The sequence below is a fragment of the Leiobunum rupestre genome, chromosome 3 (genome assembly GCF_980474605.1).
Source record: "Leiobunum rupestre chromosome 3, qqLeiRupe1.1.hap1, whole genome shotgun sequence".
In the NCBI taxonomy this organism is placed as follows: domain Eukaryota; kingdom Metazoa; phylum Arthropoda; class Arachnida; order Opiliones; family Sclerosomatidae; genus Leiobunum; species Leiobunum rupestre.
The window spans coordinates 46,250,753-46,267,981 of NC_143386.1; the positions used below are offsets into that span (position 1 = coordinate 46,250,753).

At 32.4% G+C, this 17,229-nt stretch overlaps 2 protein-coding genes across 3 annotated transcripts; one reads left to right on the forward strand and one right to left on the reverse strand.

Moving 5' to 3' along the window:
* Window positions 1-118: 118 nt before the first annotated feature.
* Window positions 119-1,648, forward strand: Fsn (F-box synaptic protein). Of its 2 annotated transcripts, XM_090168431.1 has the most exons (4): window positions 119-224; window positions 296-813; window positions 884-1,116; window positions 1,181-1,647. In XM_090168431.1, the coding sequence occupies exons 2-3, from the start codon at window positions 379-381 to the stop codon at window positions 1,067-1,069; spliced, it is 621 nt and encodes a 206-aa protein (XP_090024557.1). In that variant the 5' UTR covers window positions 119-224; window positions 296-378; the 3' UTR covers window positions 1,070-1,116; window positions 1,181-1,647. The 2 variants fall into 2 exon arrangements, with proteins under 2 accessions (XP_090024557.1, XP_090024556.1); XM_090168430.1 differs by having other exon boundaries at window positions 181-813; window positions 1,181-1,648.
* Window positions 1,649-1,681: 33 nt separating this feature from the next.
* On the reverse strand, window positions 1,682-3,011 carry LOC149951968 (uncharacterized). The gene is made up of 6 exons (XM_090168432.1): window positions 2,888-3,011; window positions 2,444-2,642; window positions 2,308-2,382; window positions 2,161-2,250; window positions 1,963-2,105; window positions 1,682-1,900 (listed from the first exon to the last, which is right to left on the reverse strand). The coding sequence occupies exons 1-6, from the start codon at window positions 2,899-2,901 to the stop codon at window positions 1,729-1,731; spliced, it is 693 nt and encodes a 230-aa protein (XP_090024558.1). The 5' UTR covers window positions 2,902-3,011; the 3' UTR covers window positions 1,682-1,728.
* Window positions 3,012-17,229: the final 14,218 nt, after the last annotated feature.

A 17,229-nucleotide genomic window follows, 5' to 3' on the forward strand; every position in this document is an offset into this window, starting at 1 on the left:
ACCACGTGATTAAAAATGAGCCGTCTCACAATTACAAGGAGAATAACATTTATAAGTGCTGTGAGAAGCATGAAGTTTTAAGTTAAATTGCCGTGTATATCGCTGAAAAAGACCGACGGCTATAACATTACAACTTTGATATATTCGGCCTCTTTATATCTATGCTCTTTGGTACGGCAAAGGGTGCAGCGGGAACAGTTTTTTTTGAGTCACAAATTTTGAGAGTTCGTCATGGCGACGGCCAAGTGGGGAAAACTTTACGCTAATGTGTTGGAAAATATTTTTTCGTATTTAGATTTAACCGATCTCAGAAACAGTTCGCTGGTGTGTAAAACGTGGTACAAAATACTAAACGACGAAAACAACGATGTTTGGAGGATGCATTGTGTTCGAAAATTGGCCGAAGAAGCTTTGAAGTCGGACCTACTTTCCAGTGTTCCTACATATAAGGCAAAGTTACGAGCTTTTTACCACGCGTGGGACCCCAACGAATGTTCGAGGAACATTTATGTTAAGCCGAATGGCTTCACATTACATAGAAATCCGGTTGCTCAGAGTACAGACGCGGCCAAAGGCAAAATCGGCTTTCGGACTGGTCGGCATTGTTGGGAAGTGTGGTGGGAAGGACCACTCGGCACTGTAGCTGTTATAGGTATCGCGACTAACGAAGCCCCTGTGCAGTGTCCTGGGTACGTAGCCCTTTTAGGCTCAAATTCGGAAAGTTGGGGCTGGAATTTAGTGGACAATCATTTATTGCACAATGGCGATAGTCAAGGAAATTACCCGCTTTTAAACAATGCTCCCAAATACCAAGTATGAAATAAAAGCACCTTACTTCCTAATTTTTTAATCCTATCTTAAATATGAGCGATTATTCTTTCAGGTAGGTGAAAGAATAAGGGTGATACTGGATTGCGAAGATAATACTCTCGCCTTCGAACGTAATTACGAATTTCTAGGTGTAGCATTCCGGGGGTTACCAGACAAGAAACTTTTTCCAGCAATTTCCGCTGTGTATGGGAACACTGAAGTATCGATGGTCTACTTAGGTCACCCATTAGATGGCTGACAAACCCAAGTTTATTCACGTGCCAGAAGTTACAAATTAAGCCACAGGTAAATGCCAAATTAATTACCAAATTATCATGGGACAAACCTAATATTTAACTCTCGTACCTAGATTTGATGAGAAATTATTTTTGGATAACATATCACACATCGTGGTGGGATAATTCATTCACTCTCTCATTTGTGTCTGGGCAAACTAAAAAAACTAAGTCAGTTGATGGTGGATTAGTTCACCTCAACATTACACCAAAGAATACAGAAAGAGAAAAAAATGCTTCCAAGTTGTAAATTTTATGTTAACAGCACGCAAAAAAATGATCCGACTGAAAACGCGAGTGGTTATTTGGGTTGTGTTTCGTCAACAAAGTTAAAACTATGGTCACTGAAAAAAGCGTGTCCAAAGTCATGTAATTTATCCTTAACAAAGCTTGTGTATTGACTTTTGCGAGACTATAAGGAGTAATGATATGTGTTTTCTGGAATATGTACTATGCTTAAAAAAAATGCTGGATAAAAGAACTTGTTCCTGACTGAGTAATTGAAAATTTAACATGGAATTAAAACAAATCTTAATTTATAAATTAAAACTAATGTTGTTCTTTTTAAGTTTAATTGTTAACGAGTATTTAAAACAATTTAATTTGGAAGGCTGTTATATATCTACACTATATTCATTTTAACCTCAATGTCCCTAATTTTCTGCATTATCTTTTTCTTCAATCCATCATGGTGTTGAGTCTCTTCTTGTAAAAATCTCTCGGAAATTTTCTGGGCCAATGCTTCAATTTCGCTATCATTTGGGAATTTCTTTTCCTTTTTTTCCACATTCCTTCTATATTTACATATATAATAAATTAACATAGGAGTGCACAAGAAAGCAAAATGTCTTCTTACAATATGTTAATTTGATCTTCTTTGACTTGTAATTTGTTATTTAAATCTCTGATAGTGTTTATGTATTTTTCTTCCGTCTTCTGTAGTTGATTCGATTGTTGTTGAGTTTCAAACAAACGCCTCTCCAGGGACAGTTTTTCATCCTGCAATGATTTAAAATTGGATGAATCAAAAATGCATTATTGTTAAAAAAATTACCTGTAATTTGTTTCTCTCTTTGTTAATACTCTCAACTTCATCAGTATTTCGCTTCATTTGTTCATTATTTATTTCTCCAAGCCCTTTTATCTAATGAATTTATTACATATGAATTTAAACTATTTTAAAAATGGTCAGAACCATTACCTGATCTTTTAAGTCAATAATTTGATTTTTGAATGTATTTTCTAGAATCATATTTTGATGTTTCAAAACTGAATTCTAAAAAGCAAAAGGGATGAGAACAAGTAATTTAATTTTTAGTATATATTGTCTCTTCAACCTCCTGTTTAGTAACATTGATCTCAGTCTCCAGTTCTTTGCACTTTGATTGCAACTTTTTATGAGAGTGTTTCAACTCTCGAGATTTTCTCTCGTGTTCTTTATTTTTACGTGAAAGAACCGATTCTACTTCAAGAGCAAGATGTATAAATTCTTCTTCACAAGAAGATTGTAGTCCTGGCCTTTTAGAGAGAGTTGACCTAAATTTTTTAAACATAATTATAATAGAAGACAGTAATAACGATGACAGAGTAACAGTGGAGCTTATACCTTGGATTAATAATAAGTGTAAGCTTGTATTATAAATCCAAGCTTGTACCCAATTTACCCAAATGCTGTAAACAAAGCCAAGGCGTAAGGTTTTGGAAATTTTTAAGGGTTCTCTCTTTTTCTCATATGAATTCATTCAATTGAAAATATAAAGCAAACATAAGAAAATGTGTACCTTAATTTTTCCATTGCCTTTGAAGTAAATTATTTACCGAAATTTACAAACTGCGATCGGAAAAAGGTTTGCATGACTTGTCACCGAGTTTAAATTACGTAGCTAGCAGACGACAATTTTAACTTTTTTTTTGAGCAAACTTATGGTAACGGCCAAAGACCTTAGACACCAAGACAATTTTAACTACTCTTGACCATTACCTGATCATGGCCTTGACTAAAAAGCACAAAATACACACGGTTCACAAACCTAGGAGGATTAAAACTATGAGGTCACCATGTTTTCCAGGGAAAGGCTCATTTCCCCAAATTGTCATTAACCCAACCACAAATGCTCCGTTTCACCAACTGCTCATTTCCCCAACTGTTCATATCTCCAACCGTTCATTTCGAAAACCGTTCGTTTCTCCAAATACTAGATAGGGTTGGGGAAATGAGCTGCTCATTTCCCCAACTGTTCATTTCGCCAACTCCCAAAAAGTAGCTCGGCAATAGCAATTCCTACTTCTAGTAGAAATTACAGAGGTAAAATGACTGCAGAGGAAATATATAAAGTATTACCTTTTCGAGCGGTAGATTTGAAGAAAAAAAACTTAACCCGGAAATTATAAAGGTATACACTGGGAATGTCTAAATGGGAGTGCAGACTATACAATTTTATTGGGCCATTTAATTTGGCCAATGAACTTAGCCAACTAATTGGAAAGTGTGAACAGAAAAAATTGTAAAGGTGCTACAATTTTTTCTTTTCGCACTTTCTAATTAGTTAGCCAAAGTCCGTCTGATTTAACAACTATTCCAGCCTTTCATTAGAGACTCTTACGTATATAGGAAAGTGACCACGAACGCGTGAATATTTTTATCCCGTCCGAATAGCTGCTGTGAAAGCAGACGATATTTTGTTTCTTAATGATTTTTGACGTCGTAGTGTAAAAAATTTTCTCTACGAACCTTGGTACGTGTAGGCCACGTTACGCGTTCCCAGTGGCGCCGATCCCATGGGGGCGGCGGGGACGAAGCCCCCATTGGGAAAAATCAATGGGGGCTCTGCCCCCATTGGTAAAACCGCCGATGTTTAAGGCCATTTACTTTTAAGCAAGAAAGTGTTGCCAGCAGCCTCATTCCAAGTTTATTAGTGAGCTTCGGCCCCCATTGGAAAAAAAAGCGATCGGCGCCACTGCGCGTTCCCGTTCCCGTATACGTTAGGTCTTTTTAACCTCTCTATTGACATTAAACCTAATGACGTTCGAACGGAGAGAAAAATATTTTTACGCGTTCGTTTCCAGTTTGCCATTCAGTTTCACATTGGGTAGGTCTTCTTAACCTCTATATTAATTCAGTTTACGGACAACACAATCATTTTAATTTCCGGAAACATGGCTGAAAAAATGTCAAAATATAAAATTACAAAATATATACAAGAGCTCTATTTATATCTAAACAATGAGTGCGTGTGAGAAAAATGCTAGGGGGTAGTCATTCGTAAATATTTTGTACACCTGATTACTGATTTTGCTCAGTATTTTTCGGTTATTTCCAGTGATTACTCACAATTTTTCGGTGATTTATGGTGATTATTATAAGTGAATTCCCGTTATTACCTATGATTTGTACGCCTGATTACTTAAAGGGAATATAACCTCTGGTATTTCTGTCGCCCTCCGAGGGTTCCAATATTGTCCGCTGAATCCCACGGCTTATCACACCTGCGGCGCTGATAAACGCTGATTGTGAAGGGAATAAAGGAAATTGATGGGGTCTTCCATAAAGAACGCGTTGGAGGTTCTATTCCCTTTAAGTGACTACCCCTTGTAAAAATGTGACTATCTCGTACCAGCTATGACTTTTAAAATAAAAAATAATAGGACACTGGTTCACATCATTCAGACCATTATCAGACGCTCAATTATCTTTTCGCGATAAACATTGCGCATGAAAATCCTTTATTAAAAAAAGTTTTTATTATCCATGAGACCTTTTCATTAAAGACTCAATTTTTAAATATTTCTATACCATGGACTTATTAGGTTTTAAAATTAGTGACTATGTAAATATTTGGAATTACCAGATAAAACTAAAACGTTCTTGGTATATCTTCTAATCTTTTAATAAAGTGAATTTTCTTTATCTTGTAATACCACTTACCGTTTAATACTATGTAATATTATGCGTAATATTTCATACTGTAGATGTATTTTTTAATAAAAATTCAGATTTTGAAGTTTATAGTATTATGTGTGATACCATAATATTTTAATTAATATATTTTACGCGCGAATGTTTTAAGGATAACTTTTCACAAGAGAAACGCTATAACGGGCTTCCTGGACGAGTCGGGCCCCCGATTGAGTCGGGCTTTTTATGCCCGACCCGGCCCGAGCCCGCTACAAATAAGTATCTCGACTATTTCCTGTTCGAGATACTTATTTGTTTTGTCAAAAAAACGGGTAAGTCCTGTTTATAAACAACGTAGCTTTCAGCCAGCAAACACAGGTATATCTTATTTTGGACTAAAAGTCTTTTCTTGGTAAGGTCGAAAAATTCAAGGCGCAAAATTTTACCTAGATATCAAGTATTTGTCCAAGAATCTCTGGTAGATTATATATCTAATTATCCAAAATAGTTCGTTCTATAGATGTTCATGATTAATTCAAATATCAATGGCACTCGTAAACCTTTTCCTTCGTTTTCGTATGAAACGGAAGAAACATCAATACCATCGACTGTCGATACATTTCATCAGGAATATGAATTCCTGATTTCATAAATAATATTGCTATATTTTTAAACATACTCACTTCACGTAGGATCCCTTAGCTAATTTCAAAAGGTCGATATCAAGGCTGAAAATTAAAAAAACTAACAAATGCCTCTTAAATATCCAATAAAAAGTATTCATACGTTCCTATTGCGTTTTTCTTACGTTTCAAATATCATATTTATAGCGAATTTTCTAAAATTATAAAATAATACATCTAAAATAAACCTAATAACGAAATGTCTAGTTTTGAATGTCAAATAAATATCTTTATTATGTAAACATATTCTCCAAACAGCTCATTTTGAGTGTTTTTCAGATGATTTTGAGATGTTCAAATCTGTAACATCTGGATATCCAGAATATATCATTGAACTGTAAACTATTTATATTTGGTCATCTTGGAGATGTAATGAATATCCAATGTTTTGTCTTGGAGACGTTTGTAGAATGTATTTGTGTTTACTGGGCAATAATCCTTGTGAAGAGTTTGAAATTTTGAATTGCAAAAAAATCGCATTTTACGACGAATTATCCGCCGAACTCTCTACAAGATTGTTTGACGTCGACACACGTAACTTTCTTTTATACATATAGTAGAAACTGTTGCTGATAGAAAACCAATATGAAAGTAAAAATCATCGCGAACTAAAAATGCGCCATCTTACGGAATACTTTAAGACAGTAATAAAAAGTGGGTTGAAGGGAACCCTTTGCTAGCGAAGCCGTTTTAAGCACAGGAACACTGGAAAAGTGAATAAATGCCTAAACGTTACGATAATTAAAATCTTTTAAATAAAATAAATAAACGAAAAGTACGATACATAAAAATTTCGAAATATGTTTTAAGTGACTTAAGTTCAAATAAGGCAACATTTTACATTTTTGGATAACGTAGGATAATTGCGTGAATACACGCACACCGCCGAGCGAGAGAAGCGAGCGAGGCCGATATGTGCATATTTCAATGTCCTTGCCCCCCCCCCAGGTGTAAAAACGTTCCGACGCCACTGTTCGTTACCGTTTTGCGGACACTTGCTCCCGCGTCTTACGTAGCCTTTGACAGTACCTCGCTAGGGGGCGATTTTATTCTTGTGATGGCGTCACTGTGTGAATAGCTCTCACGAGGAGTGTACCCGAGGTGGTAATCACCGATTTTGATGAAACTCGGGGGGTGTGTAGACCTTGAGGTAACATAAATTTTCACCAAGGTAAAAGTTACGCTGGGCTTTCGTATTGCTATGGCAACCGAAAATGATTTTGACAACTTAAAATGAAAAATCTACATTTATAAAAGCGTGGGATTTCTCGGTTTCACAGGGTACTTACTGTGAAAATGTTTCAAAAATAAAAAAAAAATTCAAATCTCAACTAAAATGCTAAATTTGAACTATTTTGGGTGAAATTCATCAATATTTGCAATATTTTACGTAAATAGTGTGTTTTGTTTTTATATTTTTAGTAGATTGAGTAAATAAGTCATTTACGTTGTAGTCGTACTTACTGTGAAAATGTTTCAAAAATCAAAAAAATTTCAAATCTCAACTAAAATGCTAAATTTGAACTATTTTGGGTGAAATTCATCAATATTTGCAAAATTTTACGTAAATAGTGTGTTTTGTTTTTATATTTTTAGTAGATTGAGTAAATAAGTCATTTACGTTGTAGTCGTTCTATGTAATATTGTTTTTGGGTTTTTGGATTTGTCTTAATTTTTACCTCTCCGAGGGGACATAGTCCCCTAGGAGGGGTTATGTCTGTCTGTCTGTGGGTCTGTCTGTCAGGCCTGCGAACGCGTTCGCATTTTCGGGGTAAAGGTTAATCATTTCGTACGCAGTTTCTCGAAATTTCTGTGTTTCTCGAAGGTTTGGCAAAACCACCGTGTGGCGGTGAGCGTTAACGGATTGATTTGCGGTTGGGTTTGGTTTGGTTGGTCTTTTTTTCGTCAACGCTCACCGTCGCGACAGTTTTAATTCAGTTTGATTGGATATTTCGTTATTGTAATGTTTATGTAAAGGTTGTGAATGTTGATTTCGTGTTGTGACGGTTGTGGGTGTTGAGTTTGTGTTGTGATTGTTGTGGATGTTGAGTTTGTTGTGTTTTTATGGGCTTTTTCTCTCCAACTTCTTCTTAATGATTTTGGGACGGACCGAGTGCTGAGCATACATGGGCGCTGTCATCTCACGATGGAGTGAAATGTTTTTTTTGAGAGGAGCTGCTCACAGTTTTTCATTGTCGTGAGAGGAGCGCGAAATGAGTGGTATGCAATAAACCGTTAATCGTAGGAGAGGGAGCTGATCATACTTAGTTCATTTTTATGAACAAGAGCAAATGAGTGATTTTATAATATAAAAAAATGGAGGAGAGAAATGAGAGAGTGAATCTTACGAAACGAAAAAAGGGGCATAACACTCGTGAGTGGAAAACTGCTAAGAGAGAAAGAGTTGAGTGGAAAACCGCTTCAAGAGATTGGTGAGCAAATTTAGCGTAAAAAACGGTCGTCTATTTTCAATCGCCGGGGGAATGTAAATAAATGGACCCATCCTTATAACGCTCTCGTTGGGTCACAGATTCCGGTAGTACTTTCTAATCAGGGGGAGAGGGGTGTAACTTACTGTAACAAAGTTTGAACAGGGCGTGTACGTGTTCGCGGAACTTCGTGCCGGATCCTGTCTTCTTTGTTTCGGAATTGACTCATTTATTTGTGGCGTGTTTTTCGTGGCGGGTGAGTTACTGAGTTTGTATATTTCGGTAATCCTCGAATATTTTAAGTCTTTTAAACGAAAATTCGGTTTTCTTCGTAAGTATTTTAAATTAAAGGAAGTGTTTTAGCTGTTAGGTTATTGTTTATTACTTTTATGCTAAGCGGGGGATTCCTTAGTCCTTACTCCTTGGTTTTTGACATTGGCGATATTTGTTATTTTTCTACAAATTTGAATTAGTATATGTTAATTTTAAGTGAGATGAGTGAATGTATATCAAAATGAGATGAGCTAAATGTAAATATAGAATAATGAGCAATTAGTGTTTTCAAAATTTTAATGAGTGGGAGATGAGCTAAATGTAATGTAATGAGAATAATGAGTAAATAGTGTTTTTAAAATTTTTATGAGTGGGAGATGAGCTATACCTTAAATTTAAAGGGAGTGAGCTTAATTATTGTATTTTGAAAGTGAGATGAGTTAACGCGCAATTTTTTTAAAGAGATGAGCTCATCTCGGCCCAACCTCCAATGGCAGGGTTTCCACCATTTGTACACGGTATTCGTCCTGGTATCAATTAGCGATTTGTTAGCGCCGGCCGGGAATCGAACCCGGGTCTGCCTCGTGCCAGAGATTTACTCTAACCACTCAGCCACCAACGCTTGTTAAGTTACTGTGTTTTTCTAAAAAACAGCTTTGGCGAATGTCTTTACAAAGTTATAACGTTAGGTACTATAATTTATTCTACATCATTTTAAATATTTATAAATTATATTAATCTTATATTTAATTAAATATTTATAAATTATATTAATCTTATATTTAATTAAATATTTATAAATTATATTAATTTTATATTTAATTAAATATTTATAAATTATATTAATCTTATATTTAATAAATATTTATAAATTATATTAATCTTATAATTAATTAAATATTTATAAATTATATTAATCTTATATTTAAATAAATATATAATAATTATATTAATCTTATATTTAATTAAATATTTATAAATAATATTAATCTTATATTTAATTAAATATTTATAAATAATATTAATCTTATATTTAATTAAATATTTATAAATAATATTAATCTTATATTTAATTAAATATTTATAAATTATATTAATCTTATTTAATTAAATATTTATAAAATATATTAATCTTATATTTAATTAAATATTTATAAATTATATTAATCTTTTATTTAATTAAATATTTATAAATTATATTAATCTTATATTTAATTAAATATTTATAAATTATATTAATCTTATATTTAATTAAATATTTATAAATTATATTAATCTTATATTTAATTAAATATTTATAAATTATATTAATCTTATATTTAATTAAATATTTATAAATTATATTAATCTTATATTTAATTAAATATTTATAAATTATATTAATCTTATATTTAATTAAATATTTATAAATTATATTAATCTTATATTTAATTAAATATTTATAAATTATATTAATCTTTTATTTAATTAAATATTTATAAATTATATTAATCTTATATTTAATTAAATATTTATAAATTATATTAATCTTATATTTAATTAAATATTTATAAATTATATTAATCTTATATTTAATTAAATATTTATAAATTATATTAATCTTATATTTAATCAAATATTTTTAAATTATATTAATCTTATATTTAATTAAATATTTATAAATTATATTAATCTTATATTTAATTAAATATTTATAAATTTTATTAATCTTATATTTAATTAAATATTTATAAATTATATTAATCTTATATTTAATTAAATATTTATAAATTATATTAATCTTATATTTAATTAAATATTTATAAATTATATTAATCTTATATTTAATTAAATATTTATAAATTATATTAATCTTATATTTGATTAAATATTTATAAATTATATTAATCTTATATTTAATTAAATATTTATAAATTATATTAATCTTATATTTGATTAAATATTTATAAATTATAATAATCTTATATTTAATTAAATATTTATAAATTTTATTAATCTTATATTTAATTAAATATTTATAAATTATATTAATTTTATTTTAATTAAATATTTATAAATTATATTAATCTTATATTTAACTAAATATTTATAAATTATATTAATTTTATTTTAATTAAATATTTATAAATTATATTAATCTTATATTTAACTAAATATTTATAAATTATATTAATCTTATATTTAATTAAATATTTATAAATTATATTAATCTTATATTTAACTAAATATTTATAAATTATATTAATCTTATATTTAACTAAATATTTATAAATTATATTAATCTTATATTTAATTAAATATTTAAGTATTTTAATGTAAAACTTGATCGTGATCAGGAATTGAACTCGGGTCGCAATGTTACAATGCGGATAGTTCACCGCCGAGCCATTGACTTCCTTAGGGAGCATATTAAAGTAAAGGAACCGTTATGATAAGCGGGTTCTTTTACTAAACGGATGAATACAATATATGTGGATATTTTTGTTTTTTAATTTTTGTGAACTTGTTTTTAATTCGTCGGGAATTGAACCGGGAGCGTGGTTTTAGGACTTTGATTCGTTGCCGCTGTGTTATTGATTCCTTTTACGTTGTGTTTTAAACCTGTAATATATTATTCAATGACGATGTTAAACTCTTTAATTGGCATTAGGTTTAGTTTTTTCGGATACTCTTTTTACCTCTCCGAGGGGACTTTGTACCCTAGGAGGGGTTATACAACCACCGTGTCTGTCTGTGGGTTGGTCTGTCTGCCTGCGAACGCGTTCGCATTTTCGGGGCAAAGGATAATCACTGCGTACCCAGTTTCTTAGAATAAGGGAAAAGGTTTTTCCAAAAGCGCCCTCTTTTTGTCATTGGGTGTAGTATAATTATTTAATTGGCCGGGATTCGAACCCGAGCCCTCTTGCACGACAGGTCAGGTGAGCGTTCTACCGCAGAACCACGGATACGGTTACGCTTCACTGAAAATTAAAAACTCTTCCGAGGAGAGGTATATTTTGGCTTGCCAACTTGTTTTAATATAATATGTATCTGGGTTTTAGGCAAAGGAAGAGTCGTATGTTATTTTTACTGATCGAGATAATGTTGTTTTTTGTCTATTCTTTGATCTTATATTTTTACCTCTCCGAGGGGACAAAGTCCTCTAGGAGGGGTTATACAATCACCGTGTCTGTCTGTGGGTCTGTCTGTCAGGCCTGCGAACGCGTTCGCATTTGTGTAGCAAAGTGTAATCATTGCGTACGCAGTTTCTCGAAGGGTTGGCAAAACCACCGTGTGACGGTGAGCGTTAACGGATTTATTCGCGGTTGAATTTGGTTGGCCTTTTTTCGTCAACGCTCACCGGATATTTCGTTATTGTTATGTTGTAGGTCGTGAATGTTGATTTCGTGTTGTGACTGCTGTGGGTGTTGAGTTTGTGTTATGATTGTTGTGGATGTTGAGTACGTGTTATGACGGTTGTGGATGTTGAGTCTGTTGTGTTTGTATGGGCGTTTTCTATCCAACTTCTTCTTAATGACTTTGGGACGGACCGAGTGCTGAGTTTAATGCTACCACTCAACGTCCAATGGCAGGGTTTCCACCAGTTGTACACGGTATTCGTCTTAGTATCAATTAGCGAATGTATGGCGCCGGCCGGGAATCGAACCCGGGTCTGCCTCGTGCAAGAGATGTACTCTAACCACTCAGCCACCAACGCTTGTCAAGTTACGGAAACTATATCAAAGTAATAATATAGCGCCACCGTGTGGAGAACTATAAATCAAACCGGGTAAAAACTATTATCTCTTCCATTTTTCGAACTTTAGTCAAATCTTGACGGGTCTAAAAAACGCCAAATTAACGTATATAAAGCCGTTGCCGTCAATAAAGTCTTTCTTAGTTCTTGGCTGTCAGACGAACTACTACAGGACGGGGTCCTGGTGTCGGTCAAAAGTTATGAGGTAACTTTGCGGTTTTAATTAGTATGTTCGGTCTTCGGTCAAGAAAAGAGTTAAATTGTGTCTCGCGTTTGGAACGTGAGTGAATGGACTTAAGTGTATGAACAGTGCGTGTTTAAGACTGAAAGTGTTAAAGTAATTGTGAACTAACTCAAGTCAGCTGTAAGATAAAATTGATTGTTTTTATTTTTTGAATTGGAATAACCCTTGAAATTATCAACTCAACCTGTGAGGCTAATTAAGTAGATTGGAAGTAATTAGTAGCGAACAGCTCTCAGCTGTTAATTAAGACAAGAGTTTATAGTAAGATAGTTTGAATTTAGTTAAAATAACTCAGTATAATTTATGATATTTACTTAAGTGTAAGTATGTTTTGGTGTATTTTTCAATCACGATAAACTAAGACAAATCTAGTCTTAGACACTTGAGTACCAGTTCTGTCCAATTACGTAGGAGGGATATATATATATATATATATATGTTGTTGGGTTATTGATGAAAGTTAAATCTAGAACGTTCCATAGACTGTTCTGAATAAAAATAAACATTTATAATTTTGCATAATTCTGGTTGCCATTTTATTTTCTAATCACTCGCCCACAACATTACAGTTCTGGCAATCCCGAATCAAATAAATTTTCGTTATAACGGCGACGGGAAATTATTCTCGTAAATTTATCGCGCGGCCTTAGGGAATATTCTTTTAACAAAATTTCGATAAACTATCGTTTAATTAAAATCGGCCCGATTCCGTTAAAATTATAAACCAAAAAGCTAACGGTCGTTATAATACCCTCTGTAGATATTTCTTTCATTAAAATTTGCTTCGTATTATATTCAACTGATAAACTTGTACTGTAAAAAGGGTTTAATTCAATTGTGCATTGTTATAGTACGTCTAACTCACTGTTGTAACTACTTAACTTATGATATTCTGAATAAATTAAAATTGGTCGTTTCGTCTGAATTATTTTAATTATAATTAAAATTTTATACCGGGCGGGATAGAACTGGGATAACATTTTTAACAAATAACTCTAAATTGCGGAGATATATCTTTAAGGGCTATCTCGAGAAATTAATACCACTAGGGACAATTCTTCCGAGGAGAGGTATATGTTGGCCAAAGCTACGGAGTGCCAAGTCTCTATTTTTATCCAATTTCGTTCATTTTAGTCAATACTCAATTTCATTTATTTAACCCAAATTCCGCTTGTTTAACCAAATTTCATTCATTTTATTCAACTTTTATCATTTATAGCCACGTTTTTGGCTGTTTTACCCAAATTTTGTCTTTTTACCCAAAATTTTATCATTTTACCCAATTGTAACCGATATTAGTTGTTTTAACCATAGCCAACTAAATTATACAAAGCCCGTGCGCGCTCAAATTTTCCCTTGGCTATGTTTTAACACAACTTTACCCAATTTTTGTCATTTGTACGAATTTTTATTATTTTACCCAAATTTTATCATTTTACCCAATTTTAGCCGATTTTAGTTGGTTTAACACAATTTATTATATTTTATTAATTTTTGGCTGTTTTAATAAATTTTATCATTTTACCCCAAAATGTAATAATTTTATCCCATTTTAGACGATATTAGTTGGTTTGGGGTTCTTTATTGCTATGTAAGTGGCCTAACAATTAGAAGAAGCTAGAGTTCGATAGAACCGTATCAGTCTACGTCCCAAAAATAGACGATTCCTATTGCCTGACGCACTTTCTCTTTGAAACATATTTGCGAAATAGCCTAGAAAATAAAAAAACGACGCGATTCTGTGAAAAAGGGGTAGTCATTGAATCAATGAGACGTCATTCAAAACTAGTTCTAATTTTAATTATAATACGGCAACTCAAACATGTATCAAAAAAGATACACGATAAAATAATGGCGGAATTCAAATTATGACGAAATTAGATCCAAATAGAATAACTAGGGAAATTTTTAAAAATGCGTGCAAATTATAAAAGTCAGTTTTATATTGAATACTCACTTAGATAATTAAGAAAATATAGCTAAAATTAAATTAACCAAATATAGCTTTAATGAAATTAACTAAATAGAGCTATAGTTAGATTAACTAAATATAGTTCAAAATTATATTGGTAAAAAGTATTTCTAGAAACTAAAATAAATTATGTATTTGGTAGTTCTATACATAATGGAAAAATTAAAAATACGTAGTTGGAAATTCAATTTATTGTGCACGACATCCGTCATAATTTGATAAGAATAAAACCATAATATGAAAATTTACAATATATAAAAATATTTAAATATCAATATAACAAAGAACAAACTAATCGAAATCACTATCTTCCGTATCTCCTTCTGAATCTTCAACCGTCGAATTCTCTTCACAAGGCGGAGAAGACGCGAGGGTCGACCAAATTTTGTTCACAAAGCTAAATTGGAGAAATTGTATAAAATAAAGTAGTGTGTCATTTTTTATTACTCACTTGTATGTTTTAGCTGTGTAGTTCTTTTTTCCCAATTATCGGTTGCTATTTTTGGCTCTCTGGGTGAGCGTTCGGGATGAAAACGGCCTATTCACATGTTCGTTCCAATCTAACACCGAAAGATTTTGACGCACCTCGTACATTCGGATGTTGTAATGTATCCGTTTATCGAAATACATCAGAGCGGTATTGTTATAGCTCTCGGTAAAGTAAGTATCACGGCATCCCACAAAATCCTCGGCGTATTTATAGAGGGTCATGCTTTTCAAATATTTTGATAAAATTAATATCGCTACTGGGTCATTTACAACAATGTAACTTGGAATGTATTCTGGATCTTTGCAGTGCGATTCTTCAGCACATTTTTTATGTAATCCCTGAAAATGATCGACGCAGTTGTCTATAAGTCTTTTTAGTTTCGCGGGACAGGAATCACAATTGTCCTAGCCCAGTATACGTGGTTTTTGATTAATTAGTTTTTATCCTCTAACTGTGGGTGCCACGTTTTCCCTCGATTAATTTTAGTTCCCTTTCCGATTTTGATCGCATCTCTATGTAAATTTTTTACCCCGTGCCACCTATCTGGGATCTCTCCATAATCCTTTGTTAGCCAAACAAGTCCAAAACATTTTATATTTGAGTTTCCGAATTCCTGGACTTGAACGTTGTCCCGGACCTTCCCATGGAAAATTACTGGCTGAAATGCATGGCATTTGGAAACAATATTGGCAGCAGTTGTATCCGTTGTCGTTTTTCTGAGCTGACGGGCCCGCATCCAAAATTGTTTCTCGACTACATTTTCTGTTGTCCGAACATCTTTTATGTTTCCGCGCTCTACTAGTTCCTATAAAAAAATACTTTATTCAAATGGTTGAAAACTTTTCAGTTAATAAACTAGCAAAAAATAAGCAATCGTGATTACCTTTGGCAGCCTCGAAGTCCCAACCTTTAACCTCGAATAATTCTCGTATTGCTTTTTCTTCGTCCTCTCTGAGGGTCAATGTCATTTTCGTCTTCTTCGTTGGGATGACAATTTTCAACTGAAACCGTCATGGGAGAAGCGACCTTCAACCTTCAACATATTAAAATTTACGATGTCCCCCTGGGTTTGATAGGACTGGCTATAAGCTTTATAGTTGCCGCCCTTGCCAATTTCGACGTTCCAAGAATTCAGACTTGTCCTCTGTTGGAAAAGAATGCTTTTCCGTTTTACCCCGAAGAAACCCTTTTAGACCCAACCATAACTTTTTTTTTTTAATTTATTGATGTCTTATTATTTACAAAGATTTTCTATTTATATCGTACATCGTCCGAGTCCCACATAAGCAATATTGCTTGTGCGTGGGTGGGATTCTCTTACATTATACAAATATTATACAAAGGAATAAATTAATTAAACAGTATCTCTGAAGACTCGTATATAAATTACGATTCTAACATTTTACATAAATTTTCCATGCCAACATCAATTAACCATTGTTCAATTTTAGTTTTAAATACATTTAATGAGTTACATAGTTTTATATTGTTGTTTAGTTTGTTATATATTTTCGGGTCTAAATATGTGACATGTCTTTGACCAATGCCTTTATGAGTTCTTAAGTGATTAACATTTCTCATTTCAACGTTTCTAGTATAATATGTATTTTGACATAATATCGGGTCTTTTATTTTATATGTAAATAATAAAATTTGCTTAACGTACAATTGTTTAACCGTTAGGACTTTAATTCATTATATATTCTTACGCGACTTTCCAAGTAGTTGGCTTTGAGGCAGATACGTACAATTTTATTCTGCATAATTTCAAGGGGCTCAATGATTGAGTTATACGTTCCCCCCAGCCTAACATACCATAACCTATTATTGATTGAATCAGTGCAAAATAAACAACTCTTAACCAATGGACAGTTAGGAAATTACGCATTGAGTAAAATTTGTATAGACACCCGTTTTAATTATCATATTAATATGATCTTTCCATTTAAAAGAACTATCTAGAAAAATGCCCAGATATTTAATTTCAAATACTCTTTCTAATGTTAAACAATCATTCGAGCAATTTGTACAATTTGTAGTTCTATGCACTAGGATTTTATGGTTAAGATTATTTTCAGCTCTAACTGAGAAACAGATATATTTAGTTTTATTAATGTTTAATGTTAACAGGTTTATATTTAATAATTTATAGATCAGAGACTTCAGAGTCATACTATTTTGTGCTTTATCGAAAGCTTCAAAACAAGAATTTCCTTCAAATAAAATGGTTCCCAGCGAAATTACAGAATTTTCTTCAAAATAGAGTCTTCGTTCGTGTTTTCCAGATCATATGCATTTCTCTCCCGTGTTTTTCGATTGTAAATAGTTTCCCTTCCATATCTTTTATCTAGTGAAATTTTATAATTTTGTTCAAAAAAGTGCGATAGGGGAGGGATGAACA

What these genes read in the sequence shown, in the direction of transcription:
- LOC149951968 (XM_090168432.1), bottom strand. An exon ending in TCAATGTTACTAAACAGGAG is followed by an intron (nt 2,383 to 2,443) that starts GTTGAAGAGACA and finishes TTTGCTTTTTAG; the next exon opens with AATTCAGTTTTGAAACATCA. An exon ending in TTATTGACTTAAAAGATCAG is followed by an intron (nt 2,251 to 2,307) that starts GTAATGGTTCTG and finishes TAAATTCATTAG; the next exon opens with ATAAAAGGGCTTGGAGAAAT.
- Fsn (XM_090168430.1), top strand. Translation starts at nt 232, where the DNA reads ATGGCGACGGCCAAGTGGGGAAAACTTTACGCTAATGTGTTGGAAAAT. An exon ending in ACAATGCTCCCAAATACCAA is followed by an intron (nt 814 to 883) that starts GTATGAAATAAA and finishes TTATTCTTTCAG; the next exon opens with GTAGGTGAAAGAATAAGGGT.